The sequence below is a fragment of the Rhipicephalus microplus genome, chromosome 8 (assembly GCF_043290135.1).
Source record: "Rhipicephalus microplus isolate Deutch F79 chromosome 8, USDA_Rmic, whole genome shotgun sequence".
In the NCBI taxonomy this organism is placed as follows: Eukaryota; Metazoa; Arthropoda; class Arachnida; order Ixodida; family Ixodidae; genus Rhipicephalus; species Rhipicephalus microplus.
The window spans coordinates 3,334,909-3,361,177 of NC_134707.1; the positions used below are offsets into that span (position 1 = coordinate 3,334,909).

General features: G+C 43.4%; 1 protein-coding gene across 5 annotated transcripts in view; it reads right to left on the reverse strand.

The window, feature by feature from the left end:
• The window catches only part of LOC119163949 (uncharacterized), a 47,169-nt gene extending 27,049 nt beyond the window's left edge, over positions 1-20,120 (reverse strand). Inside the window, exons 1-5 of one of the 5 annotated variants that reach the window (XR_012885438.1) lie at positions 19,812-20,115; positions 16,965-17,190; positions 13,009-13,148; positions 8,154-8,288; positions 5,218-5,365 (exon numbers count right to left, since the gene is read on the reverse strand). Coding sequence is in view for 4 of the 5 variants with exons in the window: in XM_075870771.1 (XP_075726886.1) it covers positions 5,218-5,365; positions 8,154-8,288; positions 13,009-13,148; positions 16,965-17,170 (629 nt within the window). In the remaining variant the exon portion in view is untranslated. Of the gene's footprint in view, positions 1-5,217; positions 5,366-8,153; positions 8,289-13,008; positions 13,149-16,964; positions 17,191-19,811 lie in introns of all 5 variants that reach the window. The other 4 variants (XM_075870771.1, XM_037416035.2, XM_075870772.1 and 1 more) reach the window with 4 other exon arrangements.
• Positions 20,121-26,269: the final 6,149 nt, after the last annotated feature.

Genomic DNA, 26,269 nt, shown 5'->3' on the forward strand with positions numbered 1-26,269 from the left:
TTGTTTTTTTACGTATTTAATGCCTTTAACCTACTGCTGCGTGCTCTCGAGGCTCGTAGATCACTATCGGGTCGCCGCGACTACGGTTTTGTGCGCGGCGGTTGCGTTCATTTTACAATCGCTATGCGTTTGGCTGCGCACGCGTCTCCAAAACTAAGTCATTTTATGCCATCTACAATAGCATCTGCCGCAGTTTTGTCTGCAGAGTTTGCGGAAAGCAGCGTTGCTTTGACTGGTTCAGCGCACACTTTCGGGGTTCTGTCAGTTACATCGTCGCCATACATGATCGTGTCAAGAACGACCACGGTTTCGTCTACAAAGGTTGTGGCAACGACAATCACACGCACTGTAGAAGACAGTGCGTGGGCCGGTTGCATGCGCACTTTCGAAGCTTCGAGTACGCTGCTCTCGGCCTTCGTTTGACGGTTTTCGTACTAAAGTTCGTATCACTCGTCGCGATTAGGAAATGTGTTCGGAACATTTGAATTCAGGCCTAATGTACAATTGGGAAATGTGTTCGGAACATTCGAATCGAGGCCTAATGTACATAGTAAAATTTGGCTGGGGAACTTCAAGAATTTGTATTTGCCGCGGTTTTGCATCACTGATTATACTGTATGTTTACATGAACGCCTCTTAAACTCATGTATAATAAAATTGGCTATATATAGGTTCGAAAAGCCTGGAGCGGATTGAGCTGCTTTTTTTGTCAATGCGGCCAGATCATGCACAGAAATTGATTTCCGGGAGATTTTCATGACAACCGTACAACTGGAAAAAACGGTGAAAATCCGGGAGTCTCCCGGCCAATCCGGGAGACTTGGCAGGTATGCTTTGCCTTCGTGGTAGGTTGGTCTGGCCGTTTCAGACCTGGTGGCAGCGACGTTGCCAACATATAGCATGAATGTTGCCGAGTGACAAGCTTGGCCGGTACACTCGGCGCTCCTTTTCAGCAGGCACTGAACTTCAATCCTTTGTAATGCGCCCATGCTGCTTAAACTGAGCGTTTGAGTAGTTACCTGGCATAGATATGGTCCTGGTGTTCTGTGCAACTGCTGCAAGGACATTTCGATATCACAAGCGTTATTCTTTGCGCTTAAGCAGCGTGCTACAACTGTCGAGCTCACAGTTGCTCATTGTTTGTGTTCTTTTCACGAGTTTTTTTTTTTTTGTTTCATTATTGAGTGGCATGCCCACTGGAAGTATCGATTTGCTTGTATTCTTTGTGTGACGTTCTAATTTCATGCTATTGCATTGAATGCATTGCCTTCATTGCAAAACTGACTTTTTTTTCGGTGCAGCTCTGTAAAAAGGAACCATGTGGGCTTGCACCGCATTACTGCTTTTGAAATGGGGAGCTTGTCATGTCGGCTCACCAGTCTACCACATTAGTGAGGTCACAATGTCAATATGAGTGAGCACTGCTAAGGAAATTCAAGGATTTTCAAGGTCGGGGAAAAAGCCCAGGACTTTCAAGGGCTTTTAAAACACATTTTTCAAGTTCAAGCCTTTTCAAGGATTTCAAGGACCTGTACACACCCCGAGAAAATTCCTAGTACCATTTTGTCGACTGCAAGTTTTCTTGTAGACTGTACCTACACGTATTGCTTTCTGCTCTCTCTCTCTCTCTCTGTGTGTGTGTGTGTGTGTGTGTGTGTGTGTGTGTGTGTGTGTGTGTGTGTGTGTGTGTGTGTGTGTGTGTGTGTGTGTGTGTGTGTGTGTGTGTGTGTGTGTGCGCGCACGTGTGTGTGTGTGCGTGTGTGTGCATGTGTGTGTGTGCATGTGTGTGTGTGCATGTGTGTGTGTGCATGTGTGTGTGCATGTGTGTGTGCATGTGTGTGTGCATGTGTGCGTGTGTGTGCGCGCGCGCGTGCATGCGCGCGTGCATGCGTGCGTGCACGTGTGTGTGTGTGTTAGCTACCCTCCCAGCTACCATCAACTTTTAGGAAAGAAGCAATTAAGGTAGTACAGCAACGAAATTCTATCCATGGCATTGCCAAGTTTTTTTTAGTGGTCACTTTAAACTTTACCTGTAGTTATCATCATTACAGCAAAGTAATTCTGAAATAAACATGTTTTTTTAAGGCAGAAACCTTAGATGCCTTGTCATTCACAAAAATTGACCGTTGTCTGACATTGTAATCTCTTATCAGCAGTGGCAACCCAAGTGATGCAAAAAATAACCATCATGCGATGACGTCATCGTGACATCAAAGATCACCGAAATTGTAAAGTCATGTGATGTAATGTCACACGATGACAATCACATGACGTTGTAGCTAGGTCAATGGTGGGCCGATCATGGAGGCAAAACCACGTTACGTGCAGGGAGCTTTTGGTGCGTAGCAGGACAGAATCAATGCAATCGATTGAGAAGACGATGGCTTTTTGCCTTCTAGTCGTCTTAGATGAGGGCCTGAGAGATTTACAGAGGACGCTGTTTTCTGATTACAACGGCAGTGGCTGTGCGGGAGCTATCTGCTGCCGCCTGTAACCGCTATTATGCGAAATAGGAAAAAGTTAAACCAGAAAAGAATTTCCAAGAATGTCGGCCCCTCTTACTGACTATCATCGTCAATCAAGCATGAGCATCTATTCACAACTTTCACGACCTATAGGTGGTGCGACTCTACATCCAACATGGCTGTCGTTGAGATGATCGCACCGAAAGAGGCAGTACCAGAAAGTACACTTTTGGCGAGATTGCATTTTTTCGTGCATCAGTGGCCATTTATTTGGTTTATGTTTTTGAGAAAGTAGGGGAGCACTAACACAATATATTAAGTGAATAAATGCTGGGTAGCACATTGGGTAAATAAATATGCATGAAATTGCAAATAAGGCACAAACATACGCTCTTCCCCAGGCGTTGGGCATAATCGCGCGCAACGACTGGTGTCATGTAGGAAATAATGGGAGTCTCACTACAAATTTCTCAGTAATGTCAAAAACATTTTTGGAGACGAGCTTCGTCTTACAGTTTTTCTTGCATTGTATTCTGCGCAAAGCTAGTTCAGCTCACCTAAAAGCGCAAGGCAGAGTAAGCTGACGTAAAAAAGTAGTTGTTTTTCAATTTTGAAGCAGCACAAGCACCATATCATGTTACCGGTAAGATCATTTTAGGGTGATTTCTTGACTAAAATAACAAAAACAGAATATCAAGAGAATGAATTCGGCAAGCAGCACGAACGAAACCAGTGGTAATATATACAATTTTCACGTTTCAGAGGGATCGTTCCCGTTACTATTATATGTTTCGGTATTTGAGAAGTACAAAAGATGGCATAATACGGGGCAGAAACGACAAAAAAAAGCGCCATCAGCAAGTAAGATCGATCTAAAATTGCTGTAGATGTGAAGGTCATGTAGGCACTTCGTAGACTCCTCAGATGTGTAATGACGTGATGAACGTTTTGAAACCGGTCCTTTCATTCTATTCTGGAGGCGGAACACATTCCTAATTTGGTTCAGGTACTGTTTGCCTAGCGACCGTGTCAAGCAAACGACCTAAGCGCGAAAACTGCTCACCAGGAAGTTGCTGTATCCATACACAAAATGGGTGCTGCATACATTCACGGGCTTCATTTGCTTGTTAATTTTAACCTTCTCAACCACTCACTGCTTTTTGGGGGCGCTAATTTGAATGCGAGGTTTTACATTTCCTTAGGGTGTATGTAGGCTGTGACCATAGAGACTCGCAATCAGTCGGCTTTTGTCGACTGAAATCAGTTGATTTTTTTTCTTTCTACTTTTCCTTTAACTTGAGAAATTCAAAGGGCTCCGGTAATATAGAGGCCGTTCACAAAGTTGCAAAACGACCACAAACACGGGAAACAAGCAGCAACAACTGCTCTTTGAAGCAGGTCCAACACTTCGATCATCTCAACATAGCTTCCGGCCACCACCGCACAGCAGCGCCACGGTACCCGGAAGTTGCGAATAACAGCTGGCGAGGTTCTGTGTCCTCAACCTCGCTTTTCAATATCAAGCAAAGAAGTCCATAGAGTGTCCCATAAATACACTAGAGGGAACTTGGGCACTAGTGTCTATGGGAGCAGCAATAAATGAAGCCAGAACTGCGTTCAAAGCCTGCAAGCAACCGGACTAGGCAAATGCGAGTACTACCCTTCATTCCCATTGTCGCTAAAGGATCACAGAGCCAGGCCCTCTCCGATTTTAGGAAATTCCATGATGGAGTCGACCTGAGCGACAGGTCCCACTGGTCATCACTGTTATTTTTTGCTCCCTCCCATTCTTTGCATTTATTTATTTTGCACCTGGCCATTGGTAAGCAGCCCCTCTGTGTAACGGCTCTGTTGACAGCGATGTCCGAGGCCCTAATATAATACAGCAAAAAGTGTTTCGAGATACGAAGAGTCATTTTTGATGCCGCAACCAACGCTAGTCCGTAATAAATGTATTGTGAGAAATAATAACGCAATAAGAAAAATTTCTAGGTAGGAATGGGATTTAAACCCGTACATCCTGCGTGGCAGAACAGCATTCTACCAGAGAGCCTCGCTGGTGCTTCAAACTCCTTCGTAAAAACACCTTATTGCACAGGTGTCTTGTCAGACAAGAAAATGTGTTAACATATTTAACATGGTACCGTAGAAGAGTTAAATAACCACCAGGCATCAGACAATGCGAATAACGCAACGGGTGTGTGGTTTGACGCTTCCATCCCATTATAAAAAACTCGGCAATAATTCATCACCACCAGCCACAGCACAAACAGAAGTCCACATAATGCCTTACATTTACGCCTAGCAACACAGCAATCCTTGCTTATCTGCAGAATAACGAGTAATCAAATAGTGGATGCTTCCCTACTTAAAGAAACTTATGGTGGTTTATGGCATAGTAGGCCTTTTGCACGTGTAGTTGTATTGATTGCTCCAAGAGGGTCAACAATGAGCTCTGCAGAGGAGGCGCTTCCGGCTTTTGTTATGACTGTGCTGTGTGTTTTGCACAAGCCTAGTGATTTCTTTTGCATATCCAATGTTCAATAGAAAAATAAGAACATTCTAGAATTTAGTTTAGAGCAGCAGCATTTCTAAAGAAGCTCAGTTCAGAAGGGATGTCATACGGTGAACTAATGTGGACACAATCACCTGCACCCTTTGCACCTTCATTATGACCAGTTACAATCGTTACAGCATTGAAGTTCTACTTTACCAAGAGGCAACTTATCATGTATATGAAGAAATCACTCACTTCACGGACACAACTGGGTAAGAAGTTTGAAACGGATTGGCACAGCTGGTGCTTGTATCTTCCAGGCTGTAGGCATCCAGGCGCGAGTTATTTGATGCACAAATAACGTGACCACGCTTGTAGCAGAACTGCCCTGGTGACAGTGTAGCTGCAAGTGGGATTTGCTTTCAACAGACCATATCTCAGATATATTTTAATAAAACTAGCCATCAGTTATACTGTCAATTTGACTGATCAAAATATGACAACTTAATTCAAACTGTTTTGTTCACAGAACAGCCAGAAGAACATTTTGTACACAGCCAAAAAATTATTTTTTGCGATACAAAGCATACTTATACTAGCACTCAAAAACAAAGGCCAGACCTGAGCGGAATGCACAGCTGAGGAGCTACTCTTGATGTGTCCATACCCTTGTAGACGTGTTGACTTCTACGGAGCAGATTAAGTTACTCGAAAATGCGGCAAGCTCTGATGTCATCCTGCTCTTGACCCCATCTGAACGTGCCAGCACACTAAACAAAAAAGAACAAAATTTACAGTAACAGGACTCTTCTACAACCCTGAAGAGTCTCAACTTCAGTGTTCAGATGTTTGAGACGATTCAAGAAATGGGTACCGAATTCCAGATGCCTCAAACCTATTTCAAAGACAAACATGATCAGAGTTCACACATGGCCTCCGAGATGTGTATCCAAAAGCCTCTGGGGGATGCATTCTATGCAGTGAAGTGCATTCAGTCCCTCTCATTTGTGACGAGTTGTGAAAGGCTTGAGATGTCGAAACGACGTTGCGGATATAGAACCAGGAACAAGGTGTGCTGCTCGCCGAGCTCTAGCCAATCGGCGGCGGCCTAAGTGGACAGTTCACAAGGTGGACACACCAAGAATGGTTCCTCAGGGCTGCAGCATAAGCTGTAAACCCTTTGAGGACCCTTACTGAAAGTGCACTCGATTGATTGATATGTGGGGTTTAACGTCCCAAAACCACCATATGATTATGAGAGACGCCGTAGTGGAGGGCTCCGGAAATTTTGACCACCTGGGGTTCTTTAACGTGCACCCAAATCTGAGCACACGGGCCTACAACATTTCCGCCTCCATCGGAAATGCAGCCGCCGCAGCCGGGATTCGAACCCGCGACCTGCGGGTCAGCAGCCGAGTGCCTTAGCCACTAGACCACCACGGCGGGGCACTGAAAGTGCACTCGCGAAGCCCCATAACACTGCAGTTCCCCTCGAGGTATTAAGTACCAACTACCGATCATTCAGATAAAATTTGCGATGTGCAGCTGCACACTGCATTAAAGGCACACTGAAGACAAATATTACATTGATGTTAATTGTCAAAAATAGCAACCCAGAAATTTCATAGTGCTAGTTTTGTGGCAAGGAAGTGCTTATTTTGAAATAAAATGATGTTTCAATGGTCTGCATCGTGTTGGCACACTTCAAATCACCTGCACTTGAAACCGGTCTTTCAGATGCCCCTGTTACTGTGCCCAACATTTACAAAATGGCCGCTTACACCAGTACCAGCAGAGTGAAAGTAGCGGGAGCCACAGTGGTAACAACGGTCGCTGAACAATTCTCTGCAATCTCAGGGGCCATGATTCTGCTTGCTTTGTTCAACAGGGCCCCACTACACGGCACTGCCTATGCAGTCTAACTAGCCAAAACTGAACTTTTGAAATGCTGTTCCCCGCAGCAACACCAGGAGGATCTATTTTCTACAAATCAAACAGAAGCAGGCAAGCAGCATTTTAACATGTCCCTTCATGCACGGAAAGTTCTTTTTTTTTATTGCAGCTAGTTTGATTACTAGCAATTAACTGTGTCAGACACTCTCATGTCTTCGGGATCATTTTGCAAATGTCCCACTTATGACGACATCGTGCGATACATGTAACTTAATTTCTTGGTAAGTAAGGCACTGCTGTTGATAATATTGCCATTTTAGACATTGTCATACATCGAGCTTTCACTCTGCCATAAGCTATCTTTTGCCTTTGTGTGCCTTTGATGTTTTAGCTGACGATGCAGGGGAATTACGCCTGAGCCATCTGTAATGAGTGGGCAGCTGTAAACCACCCCTTTGTTATGCAGTTCCCAACGAATGATGCTCAGTACGATTCTGCGCTTCTTCTGCGCAATATTAGTGATAATGATAATCGTTTAAGAAAAATTTGAGGTATCCACTTCTTCCAGTAAAGGGAAATTGACAACTACCCATTTGTAGCCTAAGCCACAGGGAAATCAGTTTCCCTTTATAATCCTTTCCAACACCTTGCAAGTTTTTGGTAAACTTGTTACATCATCATCATCATCATCATCATAATCAGCCTGACTACGCCCATAGCAGGGCAAAAGCCTCTCCCATGTTCTGCCAATCAACCCAGTCCTGTGCTTTCTGCTGCCATGCTATATCTGCAAATTTATATCTCATTGCCCATCTCATTACACACTTAACTTTCTGTCTCTACCTCGCACATTTGCCTTTTCTGGGAATCCAGTCAGTTACCCTTAATGACTAGCTATTATCCTGCCTACACGCTCCGTGCCGGGGCCATGTTCATTTCTTCTTCTTAATTTCAACTATTTATTTTTGGCACCCATCTGTTCCTTGACCCACTCTACTTTCCTCTTGTCTTTTAAGGTTATACCTACAGCTCGTTAGAAGCGCAACAAACAAAAATTGAAAATTATAATTGTGGCAGTTGATTTTCTTGCCGTCTCTACTGTCTAAAGCACAATATAGCATACCTTTAGGCCATAGAGTACATATTGTAACCACCCAGCAATGACCGTATAATGCTATCTTTAATAATCACACTAAGGCTACACCAAAAGTGCATACTGCCTCACTGCATACTTTATCACTAAGCCATAAATTAAAGCACACATTTCGATTGGTACAACCAAAGCGAAAGCACCTTACCAGGGCCACGAAGATTGAAAAAGGCGAGATCACAGATTGAATTTGCACGCGTTTCAATAAAATTTATTGGCCAGCCATCCCGAGCATTCCAAATGACTATGCATCCAGACGTGTGGCCTGTCACAATTACTTCCCCTGAAAAAGATCACAAAGATAACAATTACAGCTTTCCTTCATCTGACTGTTCATGAGCCTGATAAACAACGTACAGTACACAAGATAAAAACAAAATTTTGAAATTGCATTTAATCAATCAGTCTTGGCAAGAAATTTTTGCCACCTCTGCCACAGAGTAAGGGATACAAGCTGATGTTCAACTACATATTTATTCAAACAGAGCTATTTTATACATCACTGCAATATGCTACAACCCACTGCAAGCTCATTAAAGGAACTGTCTACCATCCTTCACTGCTTTTCTGTTTTGCATTGCAATAAAAGTGGCTTATCTGAACAGTGTGAAGAAAATTTTTTCAAGAGAATTTTTCTATATGCATTCGGTCTCCTTCCATCGGTGCAACGAATGCCCACAACATTAGTCGGTGAGGCGATGACAACTGTTTTGCTAGTGAAAGTCGAAAACTGAAACCGTGTGCAATTTTTGCAGGGTTCATCAAGTTTTGTTTATTATTAAAATAATGACCATAGTGGCCGTTGAAGGCATGCACACATTTTTTGTTGTTCTTATGAATGGTGATAGACGGAGTGCTCATGTTTTTTGTTTTTCCGCTGTTGGCAGGCAGGCATGCAGGCAAGCCAACAGACTGCCGGTAGAACCACCAAGTGCCTCTTCGAACGCGCGAGAAAAGAAAAGCAAAATTTACTCTCTGGCGCAACATAAAGCTGCCTCAAAGGCATAAAATACAATTTCAAGTTACACATGTTTGTATTTAAGCACAAAGAATCTACCTGCCGAGATTTCTTGTGCTACCAGTAGATTGACCACATCACTTTTTGGGTGATGCTAGTGGTCATTTTTTGTCGATTTTTAACATCAAAGTTCAAATTATAATTTCTTTTTTATAAGACAAAAGCATGCCCATTTCTGCCAATGTGATGAACGATCTTTTTATTTAGACCACAATCAAAAAAATTTTCCCCAAAGGCAGACAGTCCCTTTGACACCCTTTTAAAATTCATTAACTCCATATATGCTCACACAAACAGCTACAATCACACACCTCAAACAACCGTAGCTTGGTTTCCGCATGTTACTTGTCAGAGCCTGGCAAGTAGTCAATGCCACTTGTTGTACTTTTACAGCGAAAGCTGTTATGAGATCACAACTGCGGTCTCGCGCAGTGCAGTAGTTGTCCGCCGCAGCCGCCGCCGGTGTTCGTAACCACATCGCGCGAAATTAGAAAAATGCCAGGCCTGCGTGGAAGGCACAGCACAGTCACAGCGAAAGCTAGAAAAGCAGCCTTTCAGAGCCTTTTCTAAATGCTCATTGGGTAAATATTACATTCACACTTGCTTGATACCCACTACGACATTAATAATAAAGTGTTTTGGGTAGAAGGCCGGCATTCGCTATGCTCATTTTCGTCATTCTTCTGAGGAGCGTGGTATCCGTTGAACATTTGCAAGAAATTTTGTGCGAATTGTTCATGCAGCAGCTGACAACGATGAGGAATTATGGCTGCAGTGGGTATGCGCCACAGTTAATAGGTGAACAATAACAAGCTTCTGTAATGGGTAGGAGCATTGGACAACTCACTCATTACGCTATTCGATTGTGCGACGACTGCTTGTTCTTTTGTTGTTTTAAAATGCTTTATAAGTCGTATTAACGAGATTGCTTTCCCGACATCAATCCTCCCTAAGGCAAGTTTGCCAACAAGCCCCAAGCACCAGCAGGGCTCAAAGGTGGAATACTGGGCTGGCACCCAGCGGATCAAGCCCCACTGTGTCATTGGTACTAGGTTTCATTTGCTAATCTCACTCACCGAGCCGCGGCCGATTCAGTCGCCTCCTTCACCTCCGAGAGCGGGGTGACAGCACTATCCACACAAGAACAACAACTGGAATGGTCGTGGGGTGATCGCCTGAACACATTCAATGACACTACACAACATTACAGACTAAACAGATGCAAATACCCACAACGACACAACGAAATGGACAAAAGACAGGCCATAACTCTGAGGTTATTACGGACAAATATTTACCCCAGCCCGATGATCCTACGCCTGTGTTATTCTCACCTATACCCGACGGACGCGTGTAAAGCATGCAGGGAAAGGGCCACACTGCGGCACATGCTTTGGGAGTGAGCTGAAAAAGTTAACGTCACTGCCGCCGCTCCCTTCGCGGCGCATGATAGGCAGGGACGAACACCGAAACCAATTGCTGCTGCCACCACAACACGAGGGCAGGGGCCGGCCTCTGCTGCGGCTGCGGCCACTGTTGCCAATCGGCGGAATCAGCTGCCCTGCTGCTGGGAGGCGGCACTCACAAGCAACAAGCTGGCCGACCAGCTTTAGGCCGTCCGGCAAGCTGAAGATGCTGCCCGGGTGCAAGGACTTCGAGCGGCCACCTGAGGCACTGCCATCATAATTGACGGAGAGTGGGAAGGGACATGGGTTTATTCATTCAAAGTTTCAAAGTTTATTCATTCATTTATTCATTCATTCAATTTTGCACGATGTGGTTACGGACACCTGCAGTGCTGCCCGAGACCAGAGTAGTGATCTCATCACACATTTCGCTGTAAAGAACCGACTACGATGTGTGGCCGATGTGTGGCCGGTTGTACCCCTCCTTAATCTGTATGCAGCTCACAGCGTCGTCACCAAAAAGCCGTCTTGATCTTCCCAATGATTTCCGCTCTGCTGTCACCCAGTTTCTGGCAAAATTTGATGCAGTAGCACTACTCCAGTCACTCCGCCGTTTTCCTTGCAATGAAAAACCGACGAGGACACTGCGCACTACCTCACTCAGACACTGAGTCCCAATGACTGACCCTATTAGCAGGCGGGAAAATATTCAAGCGTGAGCACAAAGGTTCAAGGTCGTCTGATGCAAGCACGCTTGTTTCAAATCCATCAGGGGCTCAGAAAAAAAAATTAAGGTAGGATACTTTTCTAACAGACCACGTATGCTTTCCCTCACACATACAGCACATCAATTTCTTGCACACTGTCTGCATGATAAATTTTTATCTCACTTGGATTGTGCATGAAAATCAAATTTACAATGATGGTGAAAAAATCAGAGTGTTCCAATAATTCCTATCACAATACTGTTAAATTTGTTTCACCTTCAGAAAACTTGACCCTTTCACTCCCTTTTGTGACTATACTTATCATCAACAACAATTGAGCCCATGTGGAACAAATGACGACTAAACTCATCCTCGTTATGTTTATTGATGCTGAATGCCCATACTTACTTGCATTGTGCCATTTTCGAGTGCTTTCCTTTTATAGCAATGTTTTGCTGTACCTCCATGTGACGAAGCTGTCTTCCAGTTATTTTCACGCAATTAGTGAAACAAAGGAGCCCCAATGGAGTTGAAAGAACCATTCTCATCAGTCCGCCTATGCCCACAGCAAGGCAAGGGCCTTTTCCATGTTTCACCAATCGAACCTATCCCAGTACCATTTTATTCTAAAAAAAGAAAAGCTAAATATCGAGCAAAAAGATTTTTCCGTGAATTTGGTAGAACTTTTTTTTATGGTACCAATAGAATTAAAACACATAACAGGGTGCATCTAGAAAGGTAATGCTGATTTCAAGAGACACAATAATAATAGTAATAATTGTTGAGGTGTATCGTCCTGAAACAACTATACGAGCATGACCGACGCAGTAGTGGAGGGGGCTGCGGATATTTTGGCCACCTAAAATTCTTCACAGAGGCTCTGCAATATCTTTCCAAGTGGCCATAGAATAAATTAAGTAAAAGGGCTTATTGCCTCATGAGTTGACCCCTGTAAAAATTTTTAGAATTTATCCAGTACAAGCAAAGTGCCTCACACTCGGATTGCAGTCTCTTTTTCCGACAAAAGTACTGGAAGCTTAACCGGGAGCGATCTTAAGGTAGAAGAGGGTACAACACATGCCTCTTCACCTTGAGCACTTTCTTTTCTTTGAAAGCGTGGCTTTTCAGTCACACACATGCAGACACATTGGGGTTTCCCGCGGCGACCTCACCACTCTAAAGCGTGCCATGCTCAAATTAGTCAATGGTGTGATACTTCTTTCGTTCATATTTGAGCATATTGTTGCTGTGCCAGATAAGTGGAGTGATTTTGTTTTAACTCCTCTTCTTATCCATCCGTGCGTTTGTCCCTGCGATCGTCCAGCTGTCCTTGCGTGCGTCTGGCTGTGCGTCAGTTGATCCATACGCGCCTACTTCTAGTTGAGCCATCCCTCCATCCGTCAGCCTACTTGTTTGTCCATCCGTGCGTGCATACGTTCATCCGTCCATCTAGTGAACACTCCAAGTACCACCATCTCGCATCTTTTCATCACAATCGTTTCTCTCCTTCCCCTGTAGCACATACCCACTCTTTTGGGTATGTGCCACCAGCGGTTACGCAGGACAACGGGGGACGCACAAGCCATGCCATAGGGGGCTTTGCACATAAAAATGAGTAGCCGACTACGTCTTCCTCCAGCAAGAAATCAACCATTTTGATGCAATGAACACATCAAAACCAAACGTGTCTTCGAGGTGTGCGGGCTCTACGTAAATGATACAAATCCAAGTCAAGTTTGAAGCTCACATATCCAAGCATTCCCATTTGTCCAACAGCTCGCACCGTCACTTTTCCCTCTAAATAAGGGCAGAAAACTCCGAGATTCAATAAGACAAAGTGCCCCATCTCCTCTGGTACACCCCGTCACTCACCCGATGTCTTGAGGCACGTCACTAGGCCTTTGAAAGATTTTAGCTTGCGAATGTGATGCGGAAACTCTGAAACAACCCTTGTGCTGTACCAACACTTGTACACGCTGAACCAGTCCATTTCCACAGCTCCAGATTCATCCCTGCAAAGCACGGTGTTCAAGTCATCCACCTTCGGGTAAGCAAGCATGAAATGCATACAACGAATTCTGACGAGGGACACAAGAAGTGTGGTGATGCAAACGTGCTGTACTAGTAAACATAGAATTTCCTAACATTAACTAGAGGGAACTCTGACGATGTGATAATCCTGCAACAAGTGGAATGATGCGTGGTACATGAATTTGCCTAGTCTTTGTGGTTGCTGGCTTCAAATGCATTTGTGGCCTTGTTTATTGCAGCGTTCTGGTTTTATTTCAAATAAAAGAACAAACAGTTTTGAACTTTGTGACCAGATTTGGATTGGAAAACCTCAAAGATCAAGGTGGTAAAGCATAACTGATAAACTACGGCCAATTTTTTCTTGACAAAGCAGCTACAAGCTATGAGAAGCCAAATGAAGCCAAAAGTATGAAGATTAGGCAAATCCATGCACTACTTATCATTCCCATTCTCGCTGAAGCGCCATGCATTGCAGCTGCCATAGAAACTAGCGCCAGAGTTCCTTCTAGTGTACTTATAGAAACTCTATGCTATTAAATATTCACTAAACAGAAATGCTTTGTTTAAACAGATTGTGTAGGTATTCTTCCAATATCAGCCCTTGTTACTTTTTGTGCCAATAGGTGGAATACACTAGCAGAAAATTAAGAACGAAATGTCATTTTATTGCCTGTTTAGATGTCATCGCCAATACACCATTGTGATGTTATCTGTGCTGATGAATTGACCTTGTGCGGGTTGCTCTGAAGCAGTAGAAATATGAAGTTTTCTAAAGTGAAGCTATTCACTCTTTCGAGATAGAGAGTGAACTAAAAGTTAACTAGGCCACACCAAGCACAAATAATGTCCCTGAAATCACGGCTTGCTGGTTCAGTGACTTCAAGGCAGCAGTGGTGCCAGTTATTTTACTTTGGGCATATTTTACGAGTAAGCGAGCATTCTCTTAGGACAAGGGTCATGATGTACGCTAACGTACTGCCCTGTTGTCACTCTTTTTTGTGTGGCTTCCATCACACTTGTACGAACATAAAAAAAGGAAAAATATGCTCAGAGCCGGCGCCATATCGATTTCATTTACGATTATGATTCAAAGGCTAGTAAACAGGCTACAACTTCTTACCCCTATTCATCAACACAAAATCTGTGTCACAACAGTGCTTTCTGCAAACCCTCTGCTTTACCAGCCAAGTATGTGTGAAATGAGAGTGTTTTTTGCGGACCTACGTGTTAACGTTGGCGTCTTTTCCCCTTTTCAGCTTTACCAGCGAAAATGGGAACGCGTGGCTCATTTCTTCACCTATGAGGCAATAATAAAAATGTACAACAAGATCTGTCGCATACATGTGGCGCTGATATGCCGAACAGTACGCCAACAAACTGAAGCTTCTTGCATGCAGTCTACTGCAGTGGTGTAGCAGTTAAGGTACTCGGCTGCTGACTGAACTTCGCGAGTTCGATCCTGGCCGCGGTGGTTGCATTTAGATAAAGCTGAAATGTTGAAGGTCCATGTACTGCACTATGCCAGTGCACGTTAAAGTAAACCAGATGGCCCAAATTTATTTTAGGAGGCCTCCTCTACAGCACGTCCCTCAATCACCTATAGTATTGGGATGTAAATCCCCGCACATGATATAATAATTGGCACCTAGCACTGCTTATAAAGCGATACCATCTCCAGCTGGCCATATTAAGCTTCACACAGAAACGAGTGCTGCGCACTGCAATTCCAGCAGAACATCGCCTTTCGCAGCAGGGCGAGCAGGAGCATCCTATTTGTGATGTCGAAACGATTGCACCGTCGGCCTCCCCAGTGGAGGCTCTTGCGGCCAATAGTTTTGAGAGTAACACGCTGTTACAGAGGTACATCTGTCTTTACTTGGGCACACATATACAAAGAATATCATAACTGCTGTACATGTGTCTAACAAAAATTTTATTAGCTAGTGGGATACTGACTCTCTTTACAAATCATAGTACCATTAACAATCTGTACACCACTGGTATAGCAAGGTGTTGATTTGGAGGGGCTACATCACCCTCTCTCAGAATTTTTATATTTTGTATGCATGTATTTATGCATGCATACACAAACATGCACAAACATGCAAAGGGGTGTCAGACTGCCCACTTCCTTAAAAAAAATTTTTGGCTTTGCCCCTGCAACACACAAACTCACCCCAGCCTAACTGCATCTGCAAGCAATTCTGCATATATATTTAACTCTTTCGTTACAGCTCTAAGATGACAGTTTTTCATATGCCAATTCAAAAAGTACTCTAGCATGCATTTCAGCATACCAAATTATGCACAATGAAGTGCTCTTTCCAAAAAAAGAAATATCTTTTAGAGCAATAGAAATATTTTGGAAGGAATAAAAATGTAAAAGTGTAATTTTGGTTGCCAGCAATAAAAAACACTATAGTATAAGCAGAAATACTTAAAACCAAGAAAATTCAGAATATACATATTGAGGAGAAATTAGCCAAGAACAATATGAAAAATAATAAATGGTGTACAAAATTTTTCTATTTACACAGACAAGGAAAACCGGAACCAAGGTGCCACTTCATTGCTCGTACCATGCAGTGAACCGTTGATTGGTTTTTTGTGAACTCATAAACTTGTCTCGATATATATATATATATATATATATATATATTTTTTGCAATAAAAGCCTGCAGATGTTTCAATATAGATGGATGCTTGCAATCCCTTCATAAATCAGATGTCCAGTGAACTTTGCTATTTCGTCTAAAATCACCTCTTTCCATGAGCCTCCTCACTTAGCATAGGTTGGCATTCCAATGTATAAGTCATAGCATATTTCTTTGCAGTTTTGCACATTGTACACCATATTAGATAAAAGAAAAAATATTGCACGCAGATTTAAAGCAATGCGTGCAGTTCCGTAGTCGGGGCCAGGATAGTGGCCTTTTTGTCGCTAAAAGAAGCTCTGCAGCCGGCGCCAGCACACCACGCCACAGCATGTGTGGAACTCGCATGTAAGCAGAATAGGTATAGGATTGTGCCCAAAGGTGAGCAGCTACGTACTTGCAGCGGAGGAGACAACACGAGGCCGTAAACAAAACAAGCACATGAACGACAGTGGATGTCTTAGGCTGATTCAAAAGACCATCACCATAAAACTTGAAGCTGAGATGCTGTCATCCTTGGACTGTAAGCTGGTCCTCACTCAATTTAACTGAGGTTGCAAAACAGTTTCGAGCGTAGCGTGTTTTTTGCAGCGCAGGTGTGGACCCACGTAAGCGTGACGACATAGTCATAGCAGCAACTAGTGACACTAGATGCGGCCCTGTGTCTGATATAATGATACAAGTGAACCCAAAGCTGCAAGAAACTGGTAGAGAAGGTCACCTCCACACTTCACACATGCGGCGGACCTTCGGAAATATATTTTTGTAGAATAAGTTATCCCCGACTCCTGGTAACACCTTTCTTTTGACTAGCTGGCATAAATTTCTGGCAATAATTACAACTCAGAACTTCTGATGGTACTGTAGCATAACCACAGCCAGGCATATTTTCCCAACAACATGCGCACATTGGTCCACGCAAAGGTCTGTCAAAACACCATGTTGCCAAAACGGGCAGATTCGAATTGATTCCGAAAGTTGAGTGGCTAAACTAACTACTAGAAAGTGCTGGGTGCACAAGAAACAAATTAACATGCCAAAATTGACAATCCAAAGCATCGATCACCGGTGATTGATTTGAATAGGCGAGGTAACGAAAGAGTGAAGCAGAAACCAGAGTACATTTCATGCAGTAAGCCTTACTCTGGATATGAATTGCCGAGCAGTTCAAGCAGCATGTCACGGTCGATTTCGGACTGGCATATCATCTTCCAAATGACATGGCGGTGTTGCAGTATCGCCTCCACCAGTGCCAGCCACCGCTTGCACACGCGTTTGCACCTTACGAGGCTCGCGCCATCCACTAATGCCAAGATGGGCAGCAGAACCTCATTTGGCAGAACGTCCATCGTTGCTTGGAATGGTCTCACTGAAACAGTTTCAGCACATGTGGTCGGTTTGGAAGTCAACCGTTGGCAGTAATGTCTCTCAGTTCCTTCTTTACCTTTACTAGTGGTCAAGAAGGAACCGATGCTTGCAATAACGTCCAAGTCTGAATCACTTGGTACAAGCGTGAGCATATATGAGCATACCACCGAATTGCGTGGCTGAAGGCATTGATGCGATATCTGGCGACGAGACGCCTGCTGTGGTGCGCATGCGTGTCCCTCCCGTCGTATCAGTTGACCTCTCATGTCGCTTTTTTCAGCGCGCTCGTAGCCAAAATGACAACTTGGTGTCGCTGTTTTTGCTCCATCAAATTTGTGCTGTTTCTTCTTTTTATATTACATAGTGGCTGCAATGGCACCGGTTCTATTACTGGACATGCATCGCGATTTATAGCAGTTTATTAGCATAACTAAGCGTAGCTAGTTTCCCATAACCTGATGAAGCTTACCAAGCACACAAATTAGGTTTTCTCAGCTCGGCTTGCCTTTGTTGCATTAGGCCAAGTTGAACTTAAATGAGCTTAGTTATGATGAAACCAGTGCAATAAGTAACAAGACATAATTAAAATAAGATTTAAGGCTTTTAAGGCTGATAAGATTTTTATTTAGCTTAATGAGACTAGACTCGGTGATTAATAATTAGTATCTTCCTCGACCTGGATTCTCTGAGCTTATAAAAATGCAGCTTCAATTACTTGAATTGTTTTATTAGAACTTGTTTAATTACATCTAATTATAATCAGACTTGTCTGACAGTGGCATGATCAACCACACTTAGTCAAATTTTTCTATGCTTACCTTGGCACTGCATCATCAGCTTACTTATATATAATTAGTCTAATTATACAACATGAAACTTCGGTATGTTTTGTGTGTGGCTGGATATCAGACTAAATAATCAACCATAACTAGTATGTGCCTTGACACGACATAAATTAGCTTGATTGGTATGGTGTCAGGAAGAACTAATTAGTATATTCCAGGGTTTCGCGCCTCTAGGCTGATGGGGAAGTCGACTTAGATTAATTGGGCGTGATAAGGTTTACCTTATTCGGGCTAATTTTGCTCGGCTAAATGAAATGATACTATGATCAACTATGCATAATTAAATTTGGCTGTAGATGTACTTTTCTCAATCCATCTGGACGCATCGAAACTTTACTACACTTAACATAAAAACAGCAACCTGGACTGGGCTTAAGCTTACTTACGCCCGAATTTATCAGGTGATATCGACTCGACTAGGTTGAATTAGATCCAGCTACACTTACATTCATTTAACTAAGCTCATTTAGGTTTGACTTGGCCTAAGGCGACAAAGGCAAGCTGAGCAGACAAAATTTAATTTTGTGTGCTCTTCCTTCATCAGGTTTTGCGAGGCTGGCTGCGCTTAGTTATGAATCAAACGGCATAAATAACTCTGCGATCCCGGTTCTCGAACTGGCACTGTCGCAGCCTCAACGTTAAAAAAAAAGCTGCACGAATTCGACGAAGCGAAGACAGCGACACCCAGGTGTCGTTTTGGCTACTAGCTCGTTGGTCGCGACGGAAACGCGCATGCACACTGCAGCAGGCGTTTCGTCGCGATCCCGTGGTCTGCACACTTACGCTCACGCCTGTACATGGCGCTAAAGCATAAACCAGTCAGACATGAGAGACTGATGCTGGTGGAACTGATGTGTGCATGCTATATATTCCATCCCTGTGTTCTTCCCCTATTTTTTTTTTCTTTTTCATAACAATGCCCTCAGAGGGACACTAAATTGAAACGCTGAGTCAATTTACTTGGATAAATTATTCTCTGACAACACTGCTGTGTTTAATTTCTCAATCATGGGTTTGCTAAATAAAAGCAAATGAAATTCGGTGTTCCATTTTAAAATTTTGCGCTGAAATCTCTGCATATAAACAACAGTGTGACAAAGGATTTCAAAGGGGATTTTTTTTCTCACTTCGACTACATTTGCTCAACAAAATTTCTTGAAATTTTTACGTTAAGTCTCTTGTCCCTTAAGTGCATAACATACTTGATTAGTACCGATTAGAAACCATGTGTAGGCTCTAGTAGACGCTGTCAAAATCTGTGACGGCACCCATCTTGAAAAATTCGCAACTACACGAGAACGAAGAGACAACGGCACGGCGTCTGTAGAGACAACGGGCGGCGTCTGTCCCGTTGCTTCTTCCTTTTTCGTCCTCCCGACCAACTTGCCCAAACTGCGAGCCACAACAGCAGCCCATATCAACTGTGTCTAGGAGCAAAAGGCATTATAGAAGCAACAACACACTCAATACACAAGTAAGGAACACGAGCTGCATTTAAGTCTTGCAAAGAAAGCTAGCGCTCATTCAAATAGAGGTGGCAGAAACTGTAAGTGTAAGTGACACTCCGCGGTTTAGCGCGTGTGTTGCGTCTGTCTTTCGCAGTTGTCAAAATGGTTGATTGGGCGAGTTGGTGATTCATAATGGTTTTAAATACGAGCGCGATACGTAGACAGGACAGACAAGCGCCAGTCCGCGTCTTTCTTGTCTGCGTATCGCTCTCGCATTTAAAACCATCCACAGGCGCGTACCGTTTAGGACAAGAGAATGGTTTACCTACCGCTTCGGCGTGGTCGCTTGCTCGTGAGCGAAAGAACGTTGCAGCAATGAACAGATGCGGTGTCTACTATAAAAAATTGAAACTTGAGCGCGTTATTCCTCGCGTCTAAGCTCCAAGAACGCTAAGTTGGCCAAATGTTTAGTCAGTGGTTCAATTCGAGCGCGACCACCGTGAGCGCGACCGATGGCACCGAATACGACACGTGACTCGTTTAGTGAATTGATGCAGCACTAAGCAATTACAGAAGATAGATCTTTGCCAGCTAACTTTTAAAGAAGGCCAACGAAGTTTTTAATTAACCAATTATTATTTTAGTTTTGTAGTAGTTTCGTACTCAACAAATGTCAACAATAAAAGACTTTTATTGCCTCGTTTTTTTTAATATAATGGACACTATAACGTTTATTTCGTTATTCACATTATACATTTTTTAAAATAAGTTTTTCTAATACATAACAATCTTAGAGGCACTTTTTACGGTTTGTCGCCAAACAAATGTAACAAGTGAAAAAGCAGACAAAACCGGCAAAATGGACTGCTCATGCTCTCAACTGTAGTCTGTAGCTAACTTTGCCATCAAATTGGTCAAAAAAAGATACGTATTTGAAGGTTTTAACGTTTACTAATCGACACAAAACAATAAAACGCATACGACAACTTTTGTACGTTGCTGCACGGTCATAACACGGTTGAAGCATAGATAATAAAAGCTGGCGCGAAAAACCAGTACCAGTAGAGTGTACTAGAAGTGTTGAGTGGTGTGACCGCGCCTCGCCACCTTCTGCGTTGCCCGTAGCTGCTTGAACAGGTATAGCGCATAACGGGGAAGAAGAAACGACCGAGCAGACCGACACAAGAGGACAGAGCGCCAACTTCCAACTGAGCTTTATTGTCAAACTGCATCAAATATGTAGACCGACGCAAGCATACAAAACCACCCAACGCAACAAGATTACACACAACATCGCACCGTCACATATCACAGATTCATAGGTGGTTATCCTGGTTAAGGAAGGCCACTTCATGTTCAGATAAAACCAAAGACGGGGCGCTAATACACGTGATGCCAGCTCTTGCTGTACAATGCGCTTCTATAATTTCCCGAGTTAATTGTGACGGGTGCTTTTTAACCACTTCACAATGATAAAACATAAGGGAACATCCACAATCGCGGCAGTGAATACCAATGTGGCCCTGGATTGCTTTGTGAACGTTATAATGGTGCTCTTATAGCCTTTCATTAGGGCAGCGGCCCGCGCCCTTTCATTAAGCAGCGCCCTTTCATTAAGGCAGCTGCGGCGCTGCAATCGATTAGTACTGATACAGCCGCGCGCCGCGTGCAAAAACTGCTATGCGCTTCGGCTCCTCCGTCGAGCTTTCTTGATGCAGATTTCTTCGTACCTGCCCATCATTTATGTCTAGCACATGATGCCCTAGCCCTTGAAGTATGACACGCCAATCTACTGAATTTGAGCTCCATAAAAGCCCTTGTGAGAGGTCTAAAATAATTCAGAAAGGACGTGTCTTATACAGATTTCTTCTGTCTTCACTCTTTCTTCGTTGGTTAGGCGTCTACAATATTCAGAAATACTGAGCCGATTTATTGTAAGAAAACTAAGCTCAGAAAGCTGTGAGATTAAAAAACAAATACCATGTCAACCGCACGTAGAACCAGGAAGCCATAAGTAAAGAGGGGAAAGGAGGGGAATCTGAGCCCCCTACACCATGAAATGCTTTCGTCATTTAACTTTTCAGGGTACACTAAAATATTTACACACATTCACGCGAGTAACGATTGTTAAAGTTAGTCGTACTGTTACGCCCTTTCACCCCCCCCCCCCCCCCAAAAAAAAAATGGGTAGCCTTGCGCCGAACGTTTACAGTAGGCGAATCGAAGCTGAATACAGCGTGTCTCTGTACAAATGCGCACTGTAAATTTCACCTTTCCGACAGTATGACGTCTTAAAACTGGTTCATCTCTAACGTAGTCAGGCGAGAAATGCACCGCCTAAGATTTGTAGCTGCGCTGAGTGTGCTCGTGATTGTGTGTAGTAACCTTCTCTGCAACCTCTTTTCTCCCCTTCATCCCTTCCCCAGTGCAGGGTAGCAAATCGGATGTGCGTCTGGTTAACCTCCCTGCCTTTCCTTGCATCTTTATTTCTCTCTCTCTCTCTCTAAGGGGCATTGCATATTAGTGTGTGTATGTGTGTGCGTGCGTGTTTACAGTGTACATATACAAGTTACGTTTCTCAAAACAAGATGCGCCACTGCCTGCCTATACTTTTGGCACTTATTAATAGAACTACACTTATAATACAAGACATCGTCATAAATTTGCTGGCTTGCAATGGCGTTACGCCAATAGATTATTCGGAAAGAGCACATGTAGTTTAAGCTGTCGATACAAGTGAGAACTGGTTACAATGAATTTACGCAGATTAACAGACGGTATGTATATACAATTGGTACTTTTAACATGTTTGTGTGTTGTTTTTAATATTGTCACAAAGACACAAGTACGCGGCACAAAACAGGGCGTTTACTTTCGTAACCAAAGGCCAAAAGCGCGAACACCAGAGCACGCGCCCACAGAACTACTTCGTTGTCCTCCTCCACGGAGGAAGAAAATGCTACTACGAACGAGCATTTACAACGCTTTCGCAGGCTACGGCGCGCGCGCTCCCAGTGCAGATGCTCCTGAGATACCGGAGACCACGGAGGACCACGTGTTGTCTGTACAGTTGCTGAAGTAATGACGTGAAAGCACTCGCCGTTGTCAGTGCATCTAGCGCGCGTTCTCTCGTAGTCGCTTCGTTGTCGGCCAGCTGTTATTATTCGGACGAAGCGATTTCGCTGAAGGTGTGCCGCTGGCTCAGAGCCCAGTTCCATTATGAGCCCAGTTCAATTAGTTTCAGATCGTCACGACACACGCGCTGCGCAGCCCACGTGCTTTCCGAGCCGGAGAGGGAGTCGCGCCTTGTGCTTCGCATTCATATGTAAACAAGAGAGGAGAATTTGCCTAGTCAATATGGCCGACTTCCGGCTTCATCGCGGCTTCACAACGAGTGACGTCAGGGCCTCTCCTTATCTTTCCTTCCTCCGTGCCGGAGACCTTTCCTTTCTCTAGAGTGTACTAGTACACTCTACTTCCTCCATGGGCTGGCTACTATAGTTGCCAGCCTACCTTGTGTCGATTCCCTCCTTTCAAAACCGACCGTCCCGGTCGATTGATTAAGATGCTAGAGATGGCCATAAAAAAAAAAATGATCACGTCAACAACAACACAAAAAAAAAAACCACGCTGTTGTGGACACTAAGGAAAAAGTTCGAAGTGTTAATATAACTCGCGGGCGTGGTACGGTTTGGACTATACTCCTGATCGTGGGCGTCTTCGGTTTAAACTGGTATAGGAGCTTTGGGGAACTACCTCGTAATTCACGTCACTACAGCCAGCGTAAACGTAAACAAACTCTACCGTCAAGGCAGCAAACGAAACAATGCGCCACGTGTATGTTTTTTTTTTTCCTGCATTGTTCGCTTGGAAATACGTAACTAAGCTTGCCAAAAAGCTGAAATAATATCCTCGAGCGTACGCATTTGGGTTGCGACTTTGTACGCTCACTCGCCGCGTGCGCGAACGGAACAGCCAACTGGCGCACGCTGCGTCGAGAACGATGCAAGGAGAGCTGCTGCGACGCTGACGACTTAACAAGCTCACGTCTCTTCAGTACTTGTATCAGTCGCTGCACAACACGAAGTCACGCGAAAGGGATTGTGACCCCAAAAGAGCTCGAGAATATATACCTGCTCAGCTATCGCGTATTATACGTCGCAAACACACGTTGACCAACTTACGTTTTTGTCTAAAATTTATGATATGCGCAGGTACTGGTACCACGAGTACGCGTCGCATATAAAATAAACATTTGCATTATACGTTCCCGACCCATTTTAGAACTTACCTTGGCCTGTTTTCAAGTCCTGTGACATTAACGAATGTCATATGTATATCAGCTTTGATTTGACCTACTAGGTCATAGTACATACAGCACGTCATTATGACGAAGAGGTGAAAAAAGACAAAGCCGACGATGAAATGGGCAACGAAAGGGTGTATACATTTCTGAATCCATTCTCCGTTTTTTGTTTTCTAGCACCGTATCGTATTATAATCATACCACACATGCTGGCTCATAGATAGAAATGGGTTTGCACGCCGTTCGCGACCAGCGAGCATCACCAACAGTCGCGATCTAGGGCTTTCTATCACTATCGAAGACCAATCGAGTAGTCGGGACAGAGGTTCTAACAGGTTCACGTACGCAAACATACGACGGAGCGAGCTAGTCACAATCGTCTTCGCTAAGTGCACAATAGCAGGCACAGCTCCACAAATGACTACTACGAAAAAAAAATTAACTCCAAAGTTGTCTCCATACGTGCGTACGGCCGTGCAGTACGTACATAACATGCATGTGCACGACGCAGTCAACAGTTCACCGCGTTGTTCACAGGAGGATGCTTTACGAGAAACATAACAAAAGCGATGGACAGTAGCTTAAAACACTCGCCGCCACTCGTAATCGCCTCATCCCGCAAGGCGGAACAGGCTTTAGAAGATAACGCCACGCGTAATGACAAGCGAATTAAGGCGAAGTCTCAAGCGCCCACATTGCAATCCATCGAGTCTCACAAAGATGGCACCGAGCTCGCATCGTACCTTTTCGGCGTCTGCTAGCCCGAAACCTGCCCAAAACTTAGAAGTGTGGCAGCTTGGGCTAGTTGGTATGACATGACGATAGTTATAGCGCGAGAACAAAACGACGACACAGAGACGTGTCTTTCGTGCCCTTCTTGTCTCTGTGCCGTCGTTTCGTTCTCGCGCTATAACTATCGTCCTGCCCAAAACGTCCCAGAAAGTGTGGCAGCTTGGGCTAGTTGGTATGGCATGACGATAGTTATAGCGCGAAAACAAAACGACGACACAGAGACAAGAAGCTAGGACACGAAAGACACGAGCGCTCGTGTCTTTCGTGTCCTTGTCTCTGTGTCGTCGTTTTGTTTTCGCGCTATGACTATCGTTGTCCCAGAAAGCTTCCACAATTAATAGACAGATGACTAGACAAACAAACAGATGAATGAATGAATTAGTAGGTTGATAAATAACTAAATAAGTAATTAAGTATATATATAATTGAATAAATAAACGTATAGATAGACAGATGACCAAACAAACAAATAGATGAGTAAATAAGTAAATGAGTAAAACGTATAAATAGATAAATAACTAAACATATAGATAAATGAACAGTTAAATAAGTAGATAGATAACTTGACTAAATAAATTTATAGATAGATGAACAGGTAAACGTGTAGATAAATATCTAGACAAACAAACAAATAGATGAATGAATAGTTAAGTAAATAGATAGATGACTAAATAAGTAAATAAGTACATAGATAAACAGGTAAACGTATAGATAGATAACTACACAAACAATCAAATAAATAGATAAATTGGTAAGTAAGTAGATAGATGACTAAATAAGTAAATAAGTACATAGATAGATAAATAGGTAAACTTATGGATAGATAATTAGACAAATAGATGGATAAATGAGCAGTTAAATAAACAGATAGATAGCTTGATGAGTAAATAAATCCGTAAATACATGAACAGATTAACGTATAGATAGATAACTAGACAAACAAATAAATGAATAGATAAACTTAAGTAAGTAGATAGATGACTAAATAAGTACATAAATAAATAGGTAAACGTATAGATACATAGCTAGACAAACAAATAGATGAGTAGATAAGTACATAGTAAATAGATGACTAGATGAGTAAATAAGTACATAAATAGATGAATAGATGAACGTATAGATACATAACTAGCCAAACAAATAAATAAATAGTTAAGTAAACTTAAGTAGACATATGACTACATAAATAAATAGGTACATAGAAAGATGAATAGGTAAACGTATAGATAGATAATTGAACAAATAGATGAATGAATAAATGAGTAAGTAGATAGATGACTAGATAAGTAAATAAGTGTCCCAGCGTTCGATTTTGCGATCTTCTGTGGGCTTTCGGAGAAGCTATTGCGACGCTACTTTGGCCCTTACGAAATTGTTCTCTGCTTCAGTGGGGTTATTTGAAGTTCAGACCTTTGGCAGCCGGACCTAGCCAGAGGGCAGTCTGGACAGGAAACAGCGTCATGGTCACGTGTGTGGGAACCCGAGACAAGCCGAAGCTGCGCACACAGCAAGAGAACGCGCCCCGACCACTGTAACGCGCGGTTCATTGCGTTAATTACGTCGCACGCACACACTCGCGAATAAGTTGATCGTACTCGCGAAATGCACGGCGAACGACGCGTCGTTGATTCCCTAACTCTGAGACACGATCTCTTAATTGGACAACAGCGCACACAGCAAGAGAACGCG